At 45.0% G+C, this 20,914-nt stretch overlaps 1 protein-coding gene across 4 annotated transcripts in view; it reads right to left on the bottom strand.

Moving 5' to 3' along the window:
• Nucleotides 1-4,749: 4,749 nt before the first annotated feature.
• LOC119162225 (extracellular matrix organizing protein FRAS1) overlaps nucleotides 4,750-20,914 on the bottom strand; it is a 158,321-nt gene continuing 142,156 nt past the window's right edge. For all 4 annotated transcript variants that reach the window (XM_075879063.1, XM_075879062.1, XM_075879064.1 and 1 more), the window contains exon 17: nucleotides 4,750-5,881. In XM_075879063.1, coding sequence (XP_075735178.1) covers nucleotides 5,435-5,881 — 447 coding nt within the window. In that variant the 3' untranslated portion in view covers nucleotides 4,750-5,434. The remainder of the gene's footprint in view (nucleotides 5,882-20,914) is intronic.

Consider the following 20,914-nt stretch of genomic DNA (forward strand, 5'->3'; position numbering starts at 1 on the left):
TATACTTGCCGAAATATAGCTCTAGTGCTTCGCAATGCACAAGTTTCGTGCCGAAAATGCCATCAGTAGAGTTAAGTGTGAATGGAATTAGGGCATTACTAAACAAACTTACCGATAATAAGGCAATTGGACCGGACAGAATTTCACCTCGAGTCTTAAAGCAGTGTGCTGAGTCAATTTCTCTTTACCTGCACGTAAACTACACAAAGTCTTTGTCCTCCGGTGCCCTCCCAGACGACTGGAAAATTGCACATACAGTTCCTATTTATAAAAGTGGGTCCAAGAAAGACGTAACCAACTATAGACCTATTTCACTTACGTCCATACCCTGCAAGTTATTAGAGCATATTTTGTATAAAGAAATAATGGCACATTTATCAACAAACAACTTGCTGGCGTCTCAAAAACATGGTTTTCGTAAGGGCTTATCTTGTACAACACAAATAATTGAATTTAACCATGATTTAGTATCTGAAATAGACAATAGTGGACAAATCGATTGCTTTTCCTGGACTTCCGAAAAGCTTTCGACACTGTGTCGCACTCTTTTCTTTTAAGTAAGCTTGCTGCGCTAAACATTGACCGCGAAGTTCTGGTGTGGATAGATAATTACCTTTCAGGCCACCAACAGTGTGTAGTATTAAATGGCAAAAAATCAAGTTTTGTAAACATCACTCCAGGGGTGCCACAGGGCTCAGTCCTAGGGCCACTTTTATTTTGAATATATATAAATGACATTTGCTCAGGAATTGATTCTAATATACGGTTATTTGCAGATGACTGTGTTTTGTACAGAAAAATTAAACATGAGAGTGATGTCGCCCTGCTCCAAAGCGACTTATCGCGCATCCAAGAATGGTGTTCAAGGTGGAAAATCACTTTAAATGCCAATAAATGCATTCATGTTACTTTCACGCGTAAAAAAACCAAGTTAGCTTCAGAGTATGTAATCTGTAATAGTATAGTAACACAAAAACCGCATTATAAATATTTAGGTCTAACTTTTTCAGCCGACTGTTCATGGAATGCACACGTTGATTCAGTTGTTGTGAAGGCCGCCAAGTCACTAAATTTTATACAGCGCAGCCTGACACAAGCGCCGGCATGTTTGAAATACATACATTTGAAATAAATGTATAAATACATACATTTGAAATACATGTATTCAACATACATTCGCCCTATGCTTGAATACGCCTGTACCGTGTGGGACCCCTGGCAAAGTACTTTAAGTTACAAACTTGAAAAAATACAAAATAGAGCTGCAAGGTTTATCCTAAGCCGGTACTCAAGAAATCACAGTTGCACCAATATGAAAAATGAACTAGGGTAGGAATTACTCTCATCGCGTCGAAAGAAACTGCGGCTAAAGCTCCTGTACCAAATATTTCATGGTAAAACCGGCATTCGAAAAGAAAAGTACCTTCACAGTCCTCATTATATCTCTTCGCGAAATTATCATTGTTTCAAGATTTTATAGTAGCGTACCATATCTAATTTGTATGCTAATTTGTTTTTTGTTCGTTCCATTAGAGAATGGAATCACTTATCAAATGAACAAGTGTGCTGTATTAATGAAGATGTGTTTTTCTCGACATTGTAACCCCCCTGCTGCAGCGCCTTCGGGCTAAGTGGGGTAATCATTGAATAAAGAATAAAGAAAATAGGCGGCACGTACGCGAAGCTCAGCTCCAGCTGCGAGCGCCGCCTAACGCTCATCCATCGAGGGGCCGGATCCTCCACGACTGCGACAAATGCCGGGAAAGCCAGCGTCACGTACACCGGGAGCCGCACCGTGACAAACCGCCGGTGCGAGTCGGGCTCCTACAGGCAATCGGAGAGTTGAAAGGTGACGCCATATAAGAGATGAACACATCAACTTTTACGAATGTTTGAACAAGCTTATTATGAGCCGTTTGTATGACTTGTTTTTTTTTTTTCGTGTTCTAATGGTGCACGCCTTGCTAGCGATGTTCCACCTATTGAAGGGGTGGCGATCGGAATACGCGAGTAGTCCGCCGCGATGGAGCAGTGGTTAACGTCATCGCCTGCTAACTTCGAAGGTCGCGCGCATTCCATCCAGGCAGCGATGGTTGCATTTAGGTGGAGGCAAAATGGTAGAGGCCCATGTAGTGTGCGATGTCAGTACATTCAAAGAACACCAGATAGTTGAAATTTCCGAAGCCCTTCGGTACGGCGTCTCTCCTAATGATATCTTCGTTTTGGGACGTAAAAGCCCAGATATTCTTATTATTGGACTACGTCGGTAGTACAAGCTGGATCTGGATGGAGATATTTCAATCTGCTTTCACTCCATTCTTTATAATAAAGGTGCGAATAAGCTTCCCGGCGCTTACTCATTGCATGCATACAGTTCGAGGTAAGGGGACATCACCCGGTAAAGAATTCGGAACTGTGTTTTTTCAAGCCAGATATGTCGTCAAGCGAATATACTTTGCCCCCATGCCTTGCCTAATGGACCAATGCTTTTACTGTACGTTCCTACGCTGCTGCGACAATTTTATGTAGCTCTCGCACCATACAGAGGGACACGACGCCAGCTCTGACGTTAACAATGTGGTCTTTGCATGTCCAAGTCGCATCTCATGACCACTGAGAACCGTGACGGAGCCACGGGTAAGGAACGTGTTTTTAGAAAAAAGTAGTTAACGATTTAGAGCACTAGGTGCTCTACTATGGGAAAGTTGTGTGCCGTCCCTAGCAATTTTTTATGAGACTATGCACGGAGACCCTTCGTCTAGAATTCGAGAGCATATCTAACAGCGCTTGAAGCGGCTGAACTACGACGCGTGTTTTGTTTCAAAATTTCTCAAACTTTGTTTTTATTTTTCTCTTATGTGCAATGCTCTCCGATGCTATCGCTTTTTATGCTGCAGAAGGTTTTTATTTTATTTTGTACAACATTCATAGAAACTTTATAGAAAGTGCTTTCTTTCTTCATTTCTTTTGCATCACGCCTACAATGCATTCGTATTCACATGCACGCTACTTTCTATACTTAATGTCACTGGCATATTGCGCGTGTTGATAGTTTTTCTTCCGAGACAGAAAGAGATTTGTTTGATAAAAAGATAAATCAAAAGTTTTCACTAAAACGAACAGCCTCCGAGAATTTTTCGTTCATGTATAATCTGAAAAGAATAAATCGCAATGCGTTGAAATTTAATAATATCAGAGGTTTAACGTCCTCAAACCACGATTTGAGTATGAGAGATTCCGTGGTGGAGGGCTCCGGAAATTTACATGGGGTTCTTTAACGTGCCCCTAAATCCAAGCACCCGGGCCCTAAACATCTTCGCCTCCATCTTAAATGCAGCAACGCAGCCGGGATTTGATCCCGCAACGTTAGGGTTAGCAGTAGAGTGCCATAACCACTAGACAACCGCGGCGGGGAACGCAATGTGGTCTGGCGAGCGAGAACACCAGCAAGAAAAAATAACAATGAGTGTGAATGTTTATCGTGAGACTCGGAACGATTTTGCTGAAGAAAGCCAAAAATGCGCCCACGGCTATGGGCTTTTGCGCTGTGCGAAATTTCTCTGAGCCTAAAAACATTTTTGATGTCGACAGTATTGTTGGCATCAGTCGGAGCCTGCAAAAATACTTGAGAAATTCAGAATGATGGCTGTATCGGTGAACAACTTTCTTGAAATATTTGCTATATTCAAATACATTTTACATGATAAAGGCACAGTCATGTTTGAATGACGGGGGCCCATTGTATACACCACAACTGAAGAGACGAGGTGACGGTTTAGCATTGTTTGTTAAGAAAAGAATTATCAGTGAACATTTCCTTCCACAATGTTGAATGACTCTCAGTGAAAACTAAGCTGCCTAAGACAGACGTGACTCTGATAGCTGTCTGTGGTCCTCCAGCGGGAACTCGATGAAGCTTTAGACGGCCTAACAGGAGATCTAAAAATTCGAGTACATTGAAATAGTTATTTTATCTCATACGCTTACATTTTATCACCACACAGTTTACAATAGCCCATAAATTACCCTACTAGAGAAAAGCACTTGCACAACCGACTCGTTCATCGTTTTGTCTTTTCGGCTTCTTCTTGAATAGTTTCTGCCTCCGACGCAGAGCAGCATATTGGAGTTATTGTACCCTACACTCAAAGGAAAAAAAAACTATGGGTGACTCCTTTCGCGTAGTACTGACTTGCCACGCAGTTGAGTATATTTAGAGAAGTACGCGTTATAACTCTTTTAAGGATTACATAACTCTCACAAGAAATTATATTGTTCCTGAGGAGAGTTGATGTGTCTCTTTAAAACGAGTCATATGAGTGACAAGCCAGAATTCTCAAACAAAAATAGTCAAAAGACTTTTTTTCTTGAAGAGGCCCTGCAACACTTTTTGAACATGGTCAGAGAACGCTGCTGATCGATAGTCGAGGTTCCTGTGAACACGCGTGCAAAATGTTTTAGGGTCGCACGGGGCCTGCCATTCACGATAAGTTCTCAAAATCGGCTGAAAATTGCTTTCTCTCTTCTCGACAAATGACGCTAAAATCTCAAAAATTACTAGTTGTATCAGCAAATGGGTGATTTGAGCATGGGGTGCTTGGTCGCATGGGGCAGCCACGGAAGTCTGTGACTTGTCCACACATTCGCGCGTGATCGTAATCAAAAGCCACGTATTGGAATAAAAAAAACAAGAGAGAGAAAGAGAGAGAGAGAGAGAAAGAGAGAAAGTGATCAACGTCACGAGGCGCATGACTATTTTTTTTCTTTCCCCGTGCTATTTCTCTATGGGTACAGTGTAATGCTTTGCTACCAGTGCTTTCTTCGGGACGAGAGAAGAGAGAATGTAATTGCAACGTACGAGAAATCTTTATACCTCCACTCGTACTGGACGTATTGTGAAATTGTTTTTTGCGTTGGTGAACTCGTGAGTAGGCAATAATTTCCTTTAGTGAATTGATTCCATGGCTACGTAAACACGTGCTGCAGGACCTCTTTAATGTGTACGCTGGTAGGAATATCAACAATTCATTAAAGAGTCTTCCATCTTTCCCTTTTTTACGTCATTTTCTTTACATGCTGTATTAAAACGTAAAGAAATGCTCCCAACGGAATGTCCTTTTTGGAGCCAAGTAATGTTTGTTTTAAAGAATGAAAATCCACACTGCATATAGCCATCGGTATCTTCCTCGATATCAAGCAACGTAGCCATGCATGTTACACAGTGGGTCTCCATATTTGACAAACACGCATGCACACATATATGATGACAACAGTCAGCCGACACGAACAATCACGTGGTATTGTTCGAAAACGTATGTGATACACGTGAACCATGACTACAGTTCCCACTTCTGGAGTCTGAAGACGCACCAAACGAGGGCAGTGTCCACTTAACTGTTGGAGGCGAAAGGCTGCGCATTAGATCGTTTCAATGTCACACTTCGGTGGCATCGCAATGCATGGTGTCTATCACGGGATGCCATGTCAGCACACGAACTCCTCGCACGCTCGACGAAGAAGGATTGTGATGGCGGCAGTGGTGATGATGGTCTTGCAGAGCGGCATAGTGACCGCCATTTCTCGCGCCAGCACTTGTGGCTGCAGTTGATGCAACGACGGCTCGGCGGTAACGGTATGTGGCCCAGCCGGAAAGGAGCAGCACCAATAACGCTGAGCTCCCTGCTGCTAGCGCTGTGCCTGTAAAGGCGCCACCGGCCCGATGCGACTTGTGGCTTATGCGGAAGGAGTGCATGTCGGTCGCAGTTTCTGCATCGTTGCTCGGCGAAACCCTCGTCACCACTCGCCGTTGACGATGTCCGCCTCTTCCATGGGGGACAACCGAGTACAGCACCTGCAAGTACCACTGCCCACCAGACGGCGTCTGCGAAAGGGCACGGCACAGAAACTGGGTGTTAGCATAGCATATAGGACTATATTGAGTCCCGCGACAATCATTGCACATGGCAAAAAAAAAACGATCTGTCTTCTGCCGTATTCATCTTCGGTGACGACAGCCTGCTGACACCAGCCATTAGATTATTGTTTATATTTACGAGTGATTACTTTCCAGCGAAAGCTTGTGAAAAGATTCAAACATGAACCACTTGCTCCTGCTTACTCTCCACTACACATATCAAGCTTTGAGGGATAGATGGATGGATGGATATTTGTATCCGGCTGTGCCCTTTAGATCGGGTTGTGGCTCAGGCCGCCTTGCCACAAAATAAAGTACTATCACTGTGTGTTTAAGGATTTAATTTCACTCGCACCTCGATTGTAGCCACCAATCAGTTAGCCTCCTCGTGGTTATTTTTAACCGTTTAAAATCTATTTTGCATTCACAGCCCCTAAACCCCAACGCTTTGAAAAATTTGGCGCCATTATCTTGGATCATAGAGTGGAGCCCTTTACAGAACATTATCAAATGTTCAGCTGTTTCCTCCTCCTCTCCACACGCACTACGTACCGTGTCTGTGCCTTCGTGTTTTGCTTGATACGTCTTGGTCCACAATACTCCCGTTCTAGCCTCGAAGAGCAGAGAACTACCCCGAGAATTATCGTAGATCTTTTCTTTTGCAATTTCCTGCTTAAATGTTGGGTAGGTCTCCAGAGATGATTTCGTAAGCGTTCCCATCTTCCACGTGTCCCTCTCTACCTTTATCTTCTTCTAACCGATGTTTTTTTTTTTTGGCTTGGTATTCTGCTGTTGACTAAATACTTGCTTGACAGTTTTCGAGTTCGCTACCTGCATTTAGTATCAACATTCTTCATTTACAAGTAGCTGAAAAATTTCCTAGCCCAACGCTCCTCTCCCATTTTCTCTATTGCTCCTCAAACTCTATCTTGCTGATCGCTTCCTTGCACTCAAACGATGTCAGAGCCGCTGACTGATTAGCGCTCCTCGTGGCCACGGCTAGAAACTCTCATGTTTTCAATGGGATGAGGTCATTTTTCAACAATAAAAGATCGTAGGGGCGTAAACTCCAAAAACATTGGAGCTTCCGATTCCGTTCACACGATGTTCACTTAATGGGACCCTACGGAAGCTACAAAAATTGAACCTTGTTTTTCGGGACAAAAAAACTTTTTCTGAAAAAAAAAAACTATACAGAATCCTGCAAATTTCTCGGAGATCTGAGCAGTACGATGACTATTATAAGCTTTAACTTGAGCCCACAATCATGTTTCTGCGTGACAAAAAATAGTTCCAAAATGTAGGTTTTTACAACACAGTCGCATCTTCGACTCACGTCTTGAATCACAGTGTCTTGAAAACACCTTGCTTATAGCTGCGCGCCAGACTGTTGTTATGGCCAAGCTTGTTGAGTGAGCGAGCTGCTAGCTCAAGCTCAATGATTACGTCGCGGTGCGAGTTCGAATGCGAAGCATATGTTAGAGGTGACGCTCCTCTTAGTCTAAGTTTGCCATGCGTCACGCGTAACCGGGGGAAGAAGAGACGAGAACAAAAAGAAGGCCGTATTTGCAAAACATTATAATTGATGGCACTGTCTCATAGAAGTACATACAAACTGCAGTTGAGTGAGGATATTCTAGAGGGTGCTGCACCACTACTCTTCCGATTGGCCGCTGCGCGGGCTGTGCCGGGGTACGCAGAGAACGAGTGTCTCTCTCAGTCTCCTGGATAGTCGCCGTACGTGGCGGGTCATTGGTGGGGCATGCACGAAGCAGAGCGGCGGGCGCGTTGAAGACGCTTGTGCTCGGCGTCCTTGGCTGGGGTCTCTTCGGTGTTACTCGCGCGCAGTCACCATTCTCGAACGCCGTCAGACGCAAGCACAGTGCGCAGCTCGGGGAGTAGGCGGCTTGCATGACCGGCCAACTTTCGCGAGCGAAATGACGGTCACACAAACTACCGGCTTTTTTTTTTGTAGGCCTCTGTGCTGCCAGCGCTAACACCATGGCCATAACCATGGCATAGCACATCAGCGCTACGACAATATCTTGTTCTTCGCTTGAATCGAACTCCTTGGCGCTGCTGGGAACACTGTGCGAGAACGGACGAAAACAAATGCGGCACGCTCGGTTCACTCCGCTCATTCAACTGGCGGCGATCAGCTGATCGGCCCCGGTCTCCAAAGTTATCGCTGATAACGAGATGCGGACGTGACTCTCTGGTTTTGAAACTTCCGGTCGCTCGCATGCAGCCTCTGCCGGTGTGAACATCAGTCACTTTTTGGTCGCGTCGCAAATGGTCGCGCGACCACAGCTAGTCGCCGGTGTGCACCAACTATAAGGGTTCTGCTCAGGGTTGGCTTCAGAGTTCCCGTGTGGGGGTGCACTGTCCTTACTCTTACTGGATTCGGCAATCTTCTGAGGGGTCCTGTTGCATGAAGCCACGACCAGCTTACGTGGTGTATTGTCATCACTACTGTACTGGGCTCAAGGGCTTTTCCGTGTAGTGGACAATTCTAAGGCGTCATCCACCCCGTCCGAAGGCTCGGGCAGCGCTGGGTAGGCCTCATTCAAGGCCTCTGCTGCAGCTTCACCTTCGAGAGGGACCTTCAATGCATTTGAGATGCCTTCTTGCATTGCCATATTGACGACTGGCGCAGAAAGCTGCTGTGGTGGCCATCCCGGAATGGGGGATTTAAGTGTAAGCCACTGTCTCGCGCGGTCATCAGCACACTTCGATTAAGGTCCTGCGCCCGGATGGCTGTGGAAAGGAGGGAGAAGGACTCACAAAGTGTATCAGCGATGTGCTGGCACTGCGGCGATGCCCGTAACGAGTGAAACGTCGAGCATGGGTCTCGAGCAGTGGTGGGAAGGAGTCGTTTCTTCGCATCGCCTTAGTGGCGAGGGCCGCTCGTTGGATAGTTTCAGTTGAGGCGGTGTAGTGTCCGGTGCTCATGATCATGCGTTCACAAAGCCGTTGAACCCAACACACAAACGTAGCGAAGATCCAGAAAGTGCATGAAATCGTCGGACTACAAGTGTTCGCAGCACTGGGAATGCACAGTAAGCGCGATCACTGATTCACACAAGTGAAGTAGTCACGCTACTATAGTATCCACGAAGAATTGCGTCCCTGCGCTGCGACACACGCCGGTCGGCCGCGTAAACATGCGAGAGGTATCAGAATGAACTCAGCGACCAGCATCGCGGAAAAGAAACCTCAGGGGCAATCCACAGCAGGGGGCACAGAGTCCAAGTCCGGGGAGAAGTCCGTCACAGACGCTGACGCGCACGCATCGCTGCGGTGGGGCCGCGGACGAGTACGCGAGCCGTACTCTTTACGAGCGCGGCACGCGAGCGACCGCTCACTTCGGGAGTTGGGTAGTGACTTGCGCAAGGAGAGGCAGTGACAAGGCGCGCAGCGCGAAAACACAACCTTCCCCTAAGGCTGTCCAAAGTGGACTCCAACAAGTGAGCCTGGGTTTTAGTGAGAGATGGAGCTGTTGAAGGGAAGAGAACAGAAATAAATGCCCCTGGATAATGCCTTATTTCCCCGAACCGTGACAGCACGCTTCGCGCCCTCTCCTTGTTGAGACAAACCACAAAATTCCTTTTCAGTGACCTGCATGTGTGGAATGCTACTTCTCAAGGCGACATTCGTAGAGCCAGCCTTGCTCTTTCTTACGTGTTAACCCTATGAGCTGTGCACCGTGTCACAAAGTTTTTTTGTTAAATCACCAACACTTGCTGTGACAGAGAAGTACGGCATGCCATGCGGCTCCTCCACGTGGGAGTTAGCATGTGATAAAAATACAAAAAAAGAAAAAAGCATAATAATATATATTAAAAAAGGCACGTCCACACTATTGTAACTTCGGCGGAAACTTTCTCGAGAGCAACGAAAGGAAAAGAGCGGCACTTCGACTTCACCAGTGAACACGTTAGTTCAAGCGACGACTTTTCATTTATGGAAGTGTGCGACGTCTTTAAGGACGAGCTCGGCGATTTCTTCCCAAAGAATGTTCTTATGCTGGTTGCGGAAATCCTTCATCTTGACATATCAAAGGAAAGGACGTTTCACTGCCTCTGCAGTGGGCAACTCGTCGAAGGCAGCGCCAGCCGAGAAATGGACTGATGTCGTCTGCTACTCAGTTGGAGCGTGTTGTTCTGTGGAGCCAGTTCTTTACAGCGCGTGCATCCAATCGTCGACTACGCCCCTGGCGTCGCGTGTCAACCGCGTCACTGGTCGCTCTGCCACTAATGCCGTGAACGAAGTTTTCCAACTACGGCGAATTTCATTAGAGCGACCAGTCATCGCTGTAGAAACCTGTTTAGGAATATGGCAGCGGCTGCCACTCCGTTCTTGGAGCAAAGTCGCTCACATGTAAAACATGCTTAACTCTTCAAACTCACGTTTGCGATGGGCAAGCACAGTGCCGAAGCCGACACCGCCAGTGTCCTATAGAACTTGTTTCATTTTTGGCACTCACCACTTTCTTGTCAAAATAAAATTCACTTTCTCTGTCTCTTACTTGGGGCGAGCAGATCAAAATTTCGTGAGATTGGAGGTGACATAATAATGCAGCGTAGTTTCTGGTTGCGTCGCCACATGGGGTGACCACGCTCAAAGGCGGCTGCTGCGGAGATTTGTAAAAGGTGCTTTAATTGTTGGATAGCTGTGAATGAAACGTGTAAAGTAAAATCAAAGGCACAGAAAGTTGCGAACGCATCTCATTGTCAGTTTAGGAAATGCAGCAACAGCACGAAGTGTCGTGGGCTTCGGAAGAGCGCCATTTTGGGTGAAGGGAGGGCCCAGAATAAACCGCTTTCGTTCGCCGAAGCCATTGCAGCCGAGGCAAGTGACGATAGCTTCGATTTTATGTATGAATATGCATCACAAAGTTGTCTGAAAAGATCGCAATGTCATCCAGGTAGCAAATATTCGTCTGCCACTTGAAGCTGTCAAGAATATATCGATCATAAGTCAAACTTTTGCAAGTGTGTGGCACAGACCGACTCGCGTGTCAGAGGCTTCCTACAAGCCATTGGGTAGAACGAAGGTCGTCGAGGAGTGGTCAAGCTTAGCCATCGAAACGGCGAGTAGTCGGAGCGCAGATCCGACGTACAGACAAAAGCTACGATGCTTGATGCCGGTGGTCATGGTGGTACCGTCTATACGAAGCTAGAGATTGATGTCTGTATACGCGGGACCTTCTTCAGCAAGCTGTAGACAACGCGAAAACTTGGCGATTGTGCTGTCGTTTTTAGCAGCAAAGCTCCTCAAGGCATATGTCGTGCGTCTCCTGTTCTGTATGCAGTAGCCACCTCTCGTTTTAGTTCTTGGAATGTCCACTTTTTGGCGGTACTTGTATATGGTAAATATATGATGAAAAGATGCGAGATGGAGGTACTTAGAGTGTTCCCTAGATGAATGGGTGGAAGGACGGACAAAGAGACATGCGGGCAGATGAACAGGCAGACAGACAGACAAACAGAAAGAGAATTGTAGAGGATGTAGAGCGCGTCTGAACCGAAACGTACCAGACGGCTGAAGCGATCATGTTGTGTTAAGCTTCAATTTTGTTCCCAGAGAAGTGAGAAGTCGTACAATGGGAGTCTATGAAAACGGCCAAAAAAGTGCCGGCTTTTTAGACAAAAACGATGACTGCAATATAAGTAAGCAGGCTATATTATTGGTCAGTGCACCGTATGTAGTCCTGACAATGAGCTTTCAATTTAGGTCATTCTGAACGTGCCGCAATCTGCATAACATTGTTTCATAACACGTTTTTTCGCATCGCGGTCCTTGAAATGCTTGTGGTATATTGATAAACCTTTGATTATTGCAAGTGATTCGGCGGCGTTTGTGCCCGAGTGCGGTAATCGCAAAGTTGTGGGGCGCAACATCAGCGTGCCGTCGTTGGTTCAATGCAGCTCGTCGGAGAATTTTCTCATTTTCAGCCCGTAAATTAGTTCTAGAACATCCTACAAGATGTCGCCACCAAAACAAATCAAACAAGTTTCTGTTTCAGTTTTGATTTCTCGCTGTTGCCTTGAGGAGTCTTTTGTTTGCTTTCGTTTGTATTATTTTTAAGGCATTTTCAAGCATTGCATGCATATCACAGTCTTAAGATGCACAATTGTAATTCTTAGTTCATTATTCTAAACAAGCTAAGGAAAACAATGCTCGATAAATTTAGGTGAACAAAGCTCTCTTGTTTTTTTTTTTTTTTTTGTACGCGTATTGTGGCGTAATTGTACTTACCGTTTTCATGATTTCGTTATGCTATTCTGGGGTCCCTACAATTCACCGTTGTAGAGAACACGAACTAGGAGTAGAGAAGCAAGGCATAGTATATGGCATTATCATACGTTTTGCCGTAGCTTTTTGAATGCGCAGCGTTTTTTTTGCATAGTACCTATCTATCTATCTGTCTATCTATCTATCTATCTATCTATCAATCTCTCTATCTATCTATTCATCTATCTATCTATCTATCTAACTATCTATCTATCTATCTATCTTATCTATCTATCTACCTATCTATCTATCTATCTATCTCTAGCTGAGCACGAGTTTATATATTGCCGTTCGATACTACTTTTTGTTTACTGGGTCGTGATATCGCCGAATATCATAAACCGCACTATGTACTACGTATATCGGCTCCTTATCTTGGGGTACACCAGAATTAGTATTTAGGGCTAAGAAATCTTGTGGAATAGGTTCGACGGGTCATGACATGGTAAACTTGCAAATCCCGTTGCGTACGTACGTCGTCAAACCTTTTCCTTCACACGTCAGTGGGATGTGGCACATACCCACATACCCCGTGTTGCGGAATGCGGGTATACGACATAGACGATTGACATTTTGTTGGCCCTAGAGCGGCGGGAACTATATGGACACAATTAATAGACACGCCGTCAACGTCGCCATCACCGTCATGTTCCGTAAGAAGTCCCCATCGACGTCATTCGAATGTGCGAGAGTGCCAAGAAAAACTGGAACCGACAGCGTTGAGCAGATTAATGCAAAAGTTAAATATATTATGGCCCCATTATGAATTGAAACCAAGCATTCTGCGTGGCAATCAAGTACAGTACCACAGTGCCGCGTTAGGTCTCAAAACTGCTCTAAAAAACAACCTATTGCCTTCGAAACAGCAATTGTGGTTGCGTTGTTGGTCATTCAAATTTATAAACACCCCATGTATACTCCTATGACACAGGATTCACGTCGGCTTAGCGTCAGATATACAGTTCATCGACATCCACTGAAGTTGGACTACGCAACACTAACAAGAGTTACCATCCTCGCAAGCACAAGCATTACACATCCGCTTAGCTCTTCTGCATTGCTAATACACATGTTCCTGTTGGCCTTGTTGCACAACTGTAAACATCTGTTTATGTGAAGCATATGCGACTGCTCCACATATGTCTGAGTGACGAGATTTGTGCATGTATTTAGCATGATGTCGTAATTTTTGGCCTAAATAAAAAGTTCAAGGTCATGGCACACTCTTTGCGCATGATTTGCATTACATTGATCCCCATGTTACGTGGGATCCGCCAAATAAAATTACTTAAATTGACCAAAAGTCCTTCCTGTTTATGGGATCGGAACGTATCTCAGACTGTAGGGCTTCTTCGGAGGAGCTAAAAAAATAGCAGTCCAGTAAACCTATGATTTCGTGTTTTATCTCAACCGTGTGTTATTGCGATATCAACTATATTGACACTATCGATAGACTCGCCGTCGACGTCGCCACCACCGTCATGTTCCGTAAGAAGTCCCCATCAACGTCATTCGAATGTGCGAGAGTGCCAAGAAAAACTGGAACCGACAGCGTTGACCAGATTAATGCAAAAGTTAAATATATTATGGCCCCATTATGAATTGAAACCAAGCATTCTGCATGGCAATCAAGTACAGTACCACAGTGCCGCGTTAGGTCTCAAAACTGCTCTAAAAAAAACAACCTATTGCCTTCGAAACAGCAATTGTGGTTGCGTTGTTGGTCATTCAAATTTATAAACACCCCATATATACTCCTATGACACAGGATTCACGTCGGCTTAGCGTCAGATATACAGTTCATCTACATCCACTGAAGTTGGACTACGCAACACTAACAAGAGTTACCATCCACGCAAGCACAAGCATTACACATCCGCTTACCTCTTCTTTGTTGCTAATACACATGTTCCTGTTGGCCTTGTTGCACAACTGTAAACATCTGTTTATGTGAAGCATATGCGACTGCTCCACATATGTCTGAGTGACGAGATTTGTGCATGTATTTAGCATGATGTCGTAATTTTTGGCCTAAATAAAAAGTTCAAGGTCATGGCACACTCTTTGCGCATGATTTGCATTACATTGATCCCCATGTTACGTGGGATCCGCCAAATAAAATTACTTAAATTGACCAAAAGTCCTTCCTGTTTATGGGATCGGAACGTATCTCAGACTGTAGGGCTTCATCGGAGGAGCTAAAAAAATAGCAGTCCAGTAAACCTATGATTTCGTGTTTTATCTCAACCGTGTGTTATTGCGATATCAACTATATTGACACTATCGATAGACTCGCCGTCGACGTCGCCACCACCGTCATGTTCCGTAAGAAGTCCCCATCAACGTCATTCGAATGTGCGAGAGTGCCAAGAAAAACTGGAACCGACAGCGTTGACCAGATTAATGCAAAAGTTAAATATATTATGGCCCCATTATGAATTGAAACCAAGCATTCTGCATGGCAATCAAGTACAGTACCACAGTGCCGCGTTAGGTCTCAAAACTGCTCTAAAAAAAACAACCTATTGCCTTCGAAACAGCAATTGTGGTTGCGTTGTTGGTCATTCAAATTTATAAACACCCCATATATACTCCTATGACACAGGATTCACGTCGGCTTAGCGTCAGATATACAGTTCATCTACATCCACTGAAGTTGGACTACGCAACACTAACAAGAGTTACCATCCACGCAAGCACAAGCATTACACATCCGCTTACCTCTTCTTTGTTGCTAATACACATGTTCCTGTTGGCCTTGTTGCACAACTGTAAACATCTGTTTATGTGAAGCATATGCGACTGCTCCACATATGTCTGAGTGACGAGATTTGTGCATGTATTTAGCATGATGTCGTAATTTTTGGCCTAAATAAAAAGTTCAAGGTCATGGCGCACTCTTTGCGCATGATTTGCATTACATTGATCCCCATGTTACGTGGGATCCGCCAAATAAAATTACTTAAATTGACCAAAAGTCCTTCCTGTTTATGGGATCGGAACGTATCTCAGACTGTAGGGCTTCTTCGGAGGAGCTAAAAAAATAGCAGTCCAGTAAACCTATGATTTCGTGTTTTATCTCAACCGTGTGTTATTGCGATATCAACTATATTGACACTATCGATAGACTCGCCGTCGACGTCGCCACCACCGTCATGTTCCGTAAGAAGTCCCCATCGACGTTATTTTAATGCTTACTGTATGCTCTTCGCGCGGGCAAAAGCGCGTGCACGGCGGGGAAGAACATGGCTGATGAAACGTATCGGCCCAATTCCGTCGATCAGGGGGCGCATGCGATAAGATTATTTCACGAGTAAAGCATGTCGTCAAATGCTCCTGAAGCAGAGCGTAAATGCCCCGTTCGCTTTGATGGCACATGAAAAAACGCGTAGGTGAAGGTGGGGATGGGAGAGGAGCGTTCGAGCAGCACTGTGAACGTTTACTCTAAGGCCCCGGTGGTGAATGCTATATTGACAAACATCAGCGGACGGCTTGTATACCCTTCTACGTTCTTCGCTCTCAACGAGAAGTGACTGCGCGGATTCCCATTTTCTAACGCGAGTGGCTGTGTTCAGTTGCAGCAGTGTTTTGTAGAGTTACACAACACTGGATGTAAAAATTTAGCCTTACTTAATTTGTCGCTAGCGCACTCATTACATCACCATAGTGGTGAAACTGAGATAAGTTTTCATGAGTTATGATATCTGAAGTGCTGGGTGAACAGAAAACGACCAGCATGCCTTCTTTCTTGACCATCATAAAGCTCTGTGCGCTGCATTGGATATAGGTCTGTGTGATAAGACGTATGTAGATCAAAGCTTTCAGAAAGTTCTATAGACTGGTGCTGTCGGAGGAAACAGCAAATTGTCATCGATAGAGCTTAATTTACGACCACGATTAAGTCTTTTTGGTTGCTCGAAACAGCAAGGAAACTTGCGCTCATGCACTTTTACAATGTTGCAAAATTTTGTGGAATTGTATGATTCCTTCTACACTTCTTTGTATGTTTCATTTGCTCCATTCCGTCTTTCATTTCTTGGTGAAATGCTCATATACATATATCTGTGCTTGAAAGTATAGCCAGCTGTCCCTACGCTTTCTGCATTGAGATGGCCGATACCGCAGTCTTTGACCAATGTGACAATGAAGAAATAATTCCACATATCTTTTGTGACTGCTGACAGTATAGTGGACAGCGACTATGTCTTTGCAAGGAGCTCAACAAGCCAGATACTCAACATCTGTCAAAGAAAAAAAAATATATTGTTACAACTAGGTGAAGGTTTGAACTAATGAGAGCGGCTCCAACTCCGAGCTACCCGGCATTGAGGCACCCCCGAATGGACTAACGGCTTTTCATGAACGAGAAAAGTTCTTATAAGGTCTACCCAAATCTCGCTGTTCGGGGTGCTTCGTTTCCTAATATGGTGCTTTTCGGAGTTTATTATTACTTTTGGGGGCGGGGGGGGGGGGGAATATGCACTTTATCGCAGTTTATACATTACTAATACCCTATTCTGTGAAAAATTGGCGTCTGTTTTCTCAGTTTTCCCACTTTGCTGCAAAATCAGATTCAGTGGTATGTAAAGACGAGAACATAAGAACACATGGAGTATATTTTAAATGTCAGGGAGGCACGCACAAACACAAGCACAATTAAGTTGAATTACTTGAATACAGGACTTTGTCTGGATCGAAATCCTAAAGCTTGCGGTAATATATGCAAATGTATGCTTGTAATCAATGTAATAATATTTCACAAGGTGGTTGTCACTGATCGAAGCGCACTCTTTTCGAGTGGTGATTCCCGGGCTCTGAAGAAGGGCGTGTATCAACATACCAAGTGACCTTTTGCTGTGCTGCTGAACCACTTGTTAGTATATTATGGCGGTCCTGTGCCTAGGAAGCTCCTCGTCACATATGGTTGCAAAAACTGCCACTGCCTGCCATTCGCGAAGCTCCAGTGACTCGTCGATGGTGATGAAAATGGGGCAGTTTTTCATAAACGGGTCTGTCGACGCAATGCCTTTCGCATAATCTTCATATAGTTAATTATGTATTGAGGGGAGGGTACGACGCGTAGAAACGCTAGCACTAAAGAAATCAATTTTGTTCTAGCTTTGAGGAATACAAGTCTCGACACAACCCCTATTTATGGATTGTTCATAGGAAGCTTCCATTGTGCCCTTTCTACGGTTTTTTTATATATTTCTGATTGAATTATTCATTGACATTGTGAATGCCACTGGACGCTTCATTCGAAAGAGTTAAACAGATTCATCATCCAAATTTCGTAGAATCACAGAAAAACTAAGGAGAAGTTTATATTAGCCAAACGTAGGACAGAAAACACATGATAACATTAATGGCAAAAACGAGTGACCTATGGCGACTTCAACTGTTAGAAAACTGTTGCAGTAATGGTGTACGGCCGCTTTGAGGCGTCATTGAGGTTTTGAGGTGTCAGATTTGCCGCTTTGAGGTGTCAGAGATGGCGCATAGCTACGATGTACTCCTCAAGGCTGTTTCACATGCCGCGATTGCAGCGAAAAAAAAATCGTTCCGTTCGCTCCAATCGCTCTGTTCGCAACCGTCGCCAATGGCGGTTTCGTTTCACATAGACCGCAAACAGTCCGTGATTTTCGCTCCGCGACTGGAGTGGTGAGTTCTTGCCAGCGCTCATTGTGACAGACCCGAATGTAATGTAATAATAAGGAGTTTTAGAATAGCGCACCGCGAGCCCTTGCGGTGCGGTCGCTGCCACTGCGCATGCGTCGTAACGCGAGTCGGCGTTCGCGCTCGCGGACCGCACGCAAAAAATCTGAAATTGCGTGCGGTAATGGCAGCCCGCATGTGGCCCGCAAGCACTGGTTTCGAGGCTAAGGTTTCGCTGCAATCGTGCGTTGCGGATCGCAGTAGGGCAAACGCTATTCTAAAACTCATATTGTGCCCGCTACGCCCGCAACCTCCGCAGCGCTTGCAAACGGTATTCTAAAGCTCCCTAATATGTGCATTATGATATTATGAGGTTACGTGAACGGTAACGAAGGGCTTGCTTGTTTCGTCATTTAGGATCACTTTCCAGTCTGAATTCATTTTAAAATGCACAGCATCGTAGGAGTGTGGCAGCTTGGGCTAGTTGGTATGACATGATGATAGTTATAGCGCGAGAACAAAACGACGACACAGAGACAAGAAGGACACGACACGAAGGTGTCCTTCATGTCCTTCTTGTCTCTGTGTTGTCGTTTTGTTCTCGCGCTATAACTATCGTCACAGCATCGGCCATTACCAAAACAAACACGTCGACTCTATTTCGACGGCTTGACCGGAAAAGCCCTATTTCGACGGGTCCCGACCAAAAATCGCTTCTGCTGGTGCGATCAGAGCGAACATTTCCAACATGTTGGAAGCTTGCCGTGGATCGCTGCGGCGGGAGCGAACTGCCCTTTTTTTCGCTGCGAGTGAATTCGCAGCCTGAAATACACTACTTTTTGTGTCATGTGAAACGGCCTTCACTAGCCAACACTGGCGTATGCGGAGAAGGGGGTGTTCGCACTGCTTCCGAATTTTTGAAGTTTTGTATGAGTAGACACGCACATATATATACAAATGAATGGACAAGCATAAATATATTTATTAATACCCTCCCACTTTATACCCACAAACTTCTTAATCTCATCTCCCCACCTAACCTTCTGTCTCCCCCTAATCCGCTTGCCCTCTCTGGGAATCCAGTTAGTTACCCTTAACGACCAGCGGTTATCCTGTATACGCGCAACATGCCCGGCCCATGTCCATTTTTTCTTCTTGATTTCAGCTATGATATCCTTAACCCCCATTTGTTCTCTAATCCACTCTGCTCTCTTCTTGTCTCTTAAGGTTACATCTACCATTTTTCTTTCCATTGCTCGCTGCGTCGTCCTCAATTTAAGCTGAACCCTCTTTGTAAGTCTCCAGGTTTCTGCTCCGTAGCTAAGTTTGCGGGTATAAATTGGCAGCAGCAAGCACAGGACCGGGTTAACTGGCGGAACATGGGAGAGGCCTTTGTCCTGCAGTGGACGTAGTCAGGCTGATGATGATGATGAGCCTCCCACTTTCTCTCGCTGACAGGCGGAGGTCAGCTGCGACGGCGGCGCGGAACAGACGGCGAAACGGTAGGCAAGCAGACGCGAAAACGCGACTAAGTGTGGCTGCACGTAGTTGCCACAGCAAGGACAGAGATATCTTCCATCGGCTGCTTTGCTGCTTGCTTAGGTATTATTCCTTGAATTCTCGGCGCTCGTCACTTTTCCATTCAACGAGAAAAAAACAGTTGTCTCGGGCAGGTAACATGCTTGCCATTCTTGAGTGAAAGTGGCGGAAGCGTGTCGATAATACAATCAAGAGGCATGCAATATTTCAGGACTTTTTTGTGAGGCAAAAAACACCCTTTAAACACATTCTTTCTTTAGAATACTCTGCTTTACTGATCATCCTATTTATTATCTGGGGTTTTACGTGCCAAAACCACGAGACTACTATGAAAGACGTCATATGGAGGGCTCCGGAAGTTTTCATCATCTGGTGTTCTTTAACGTGCACTTAAGTTCACGACCCACTACCATTTCGCCTCCATCGAAATGCGACCGCCCCAGCCAGGATGAAACCCACGACATCTCGGTCAGAAGCTGACCTCCATAACCACTGCTCCAATGCGGCGATCTCCTGATCAGCATATTTTTGTCGGGAATATTAACCAATGACACACTAGTTTCGTGGCCGCAATGCCATTTCGCGCCACTAAAAGAGTAATCTTTATATAGGAGGCTAAGTTCCACATGCATGCCGTCTTTACTGCTGACTTACCCTGAACAGGTACCTGTGTCAGCACTATGCATAAGAGTGAATGAAAACAATGAAAAAAAATTCGATGCCAACAGCCGCTTTCCGCTATAGTGCTCTGCCCATAGATTTAATGAGCCAAGTGTTCGATGCTCACTAGACTGCCCTTCGCACAGTGCCCGTGAGCCAAACACAATAATGGTTCATGAACTAAAGAACAGATCAAGTGCGCATTGCTCGTTTGCCTGAAGTTTGTAACCAACCTTCCGCTGCTCTCTAATCACTGGAAAGAAAAAAAACAAATATCGACGCTGCGTCAAACTCTACCAACGGTCTCGTATAACCTTCGGACGCGGAGGCCGTTTTTTCGTTGATGTTTTCTTTTCCTTTTCTTCATATCGGTACCCGGTTCTTCCAGCGCTTAACGTCAATCTTAGCCACCGATAGCCTTTTTAAGGGACCTTTATTCGTGAAGAGTATTTGTTGTTTCTTGAACCTACATTTGCGGACACTAAAAACGCAGTGCGTTAGGCGGCACTGATGTGATAATGTTTCGCGAACTCTAAAGCGAGGCTAGCGAAAATTAAGCAGTGGAGTGGTCTTATCACAGAATGAAAATATTAATGCTTCTGTTTAAGCACTAGAAATTTCGGAGTGAAGATTTCTCTCTAGAGTCACAATTACAATGTTCATTTAGCGATTTTTGTGAATTGCCATGCTTTACAGACTAGAAAAATTATCTATATGGCTGAGGAGCATACTGCACTAATTAGACGCGTTTATTCTTCATGTATAGGTTTTTTCATTACTTGGCGGTTTCAGCTAAAACACCCTGTTGAGGATGGGAGGTGTAAAGTATATGGCGCCGTGCACCACAAT

This window comes from Rhipicephalus microplus, chromosome X (genome assembly GCF_043290135.1).
Source record: "Rhipicephalus microplus isolate Deutch F79 chromosome X, USDA_Rmic, whole genome shotgun sequence".
In the NCBI taxonomy this organism is placed as follows: domain Eukaryota; kingdom Metazoa; phylum Arthropoda; class Arachnida; order Ixodida; family Ixodidae; genus Rhipicephalus; species Rhipicephalus microplus.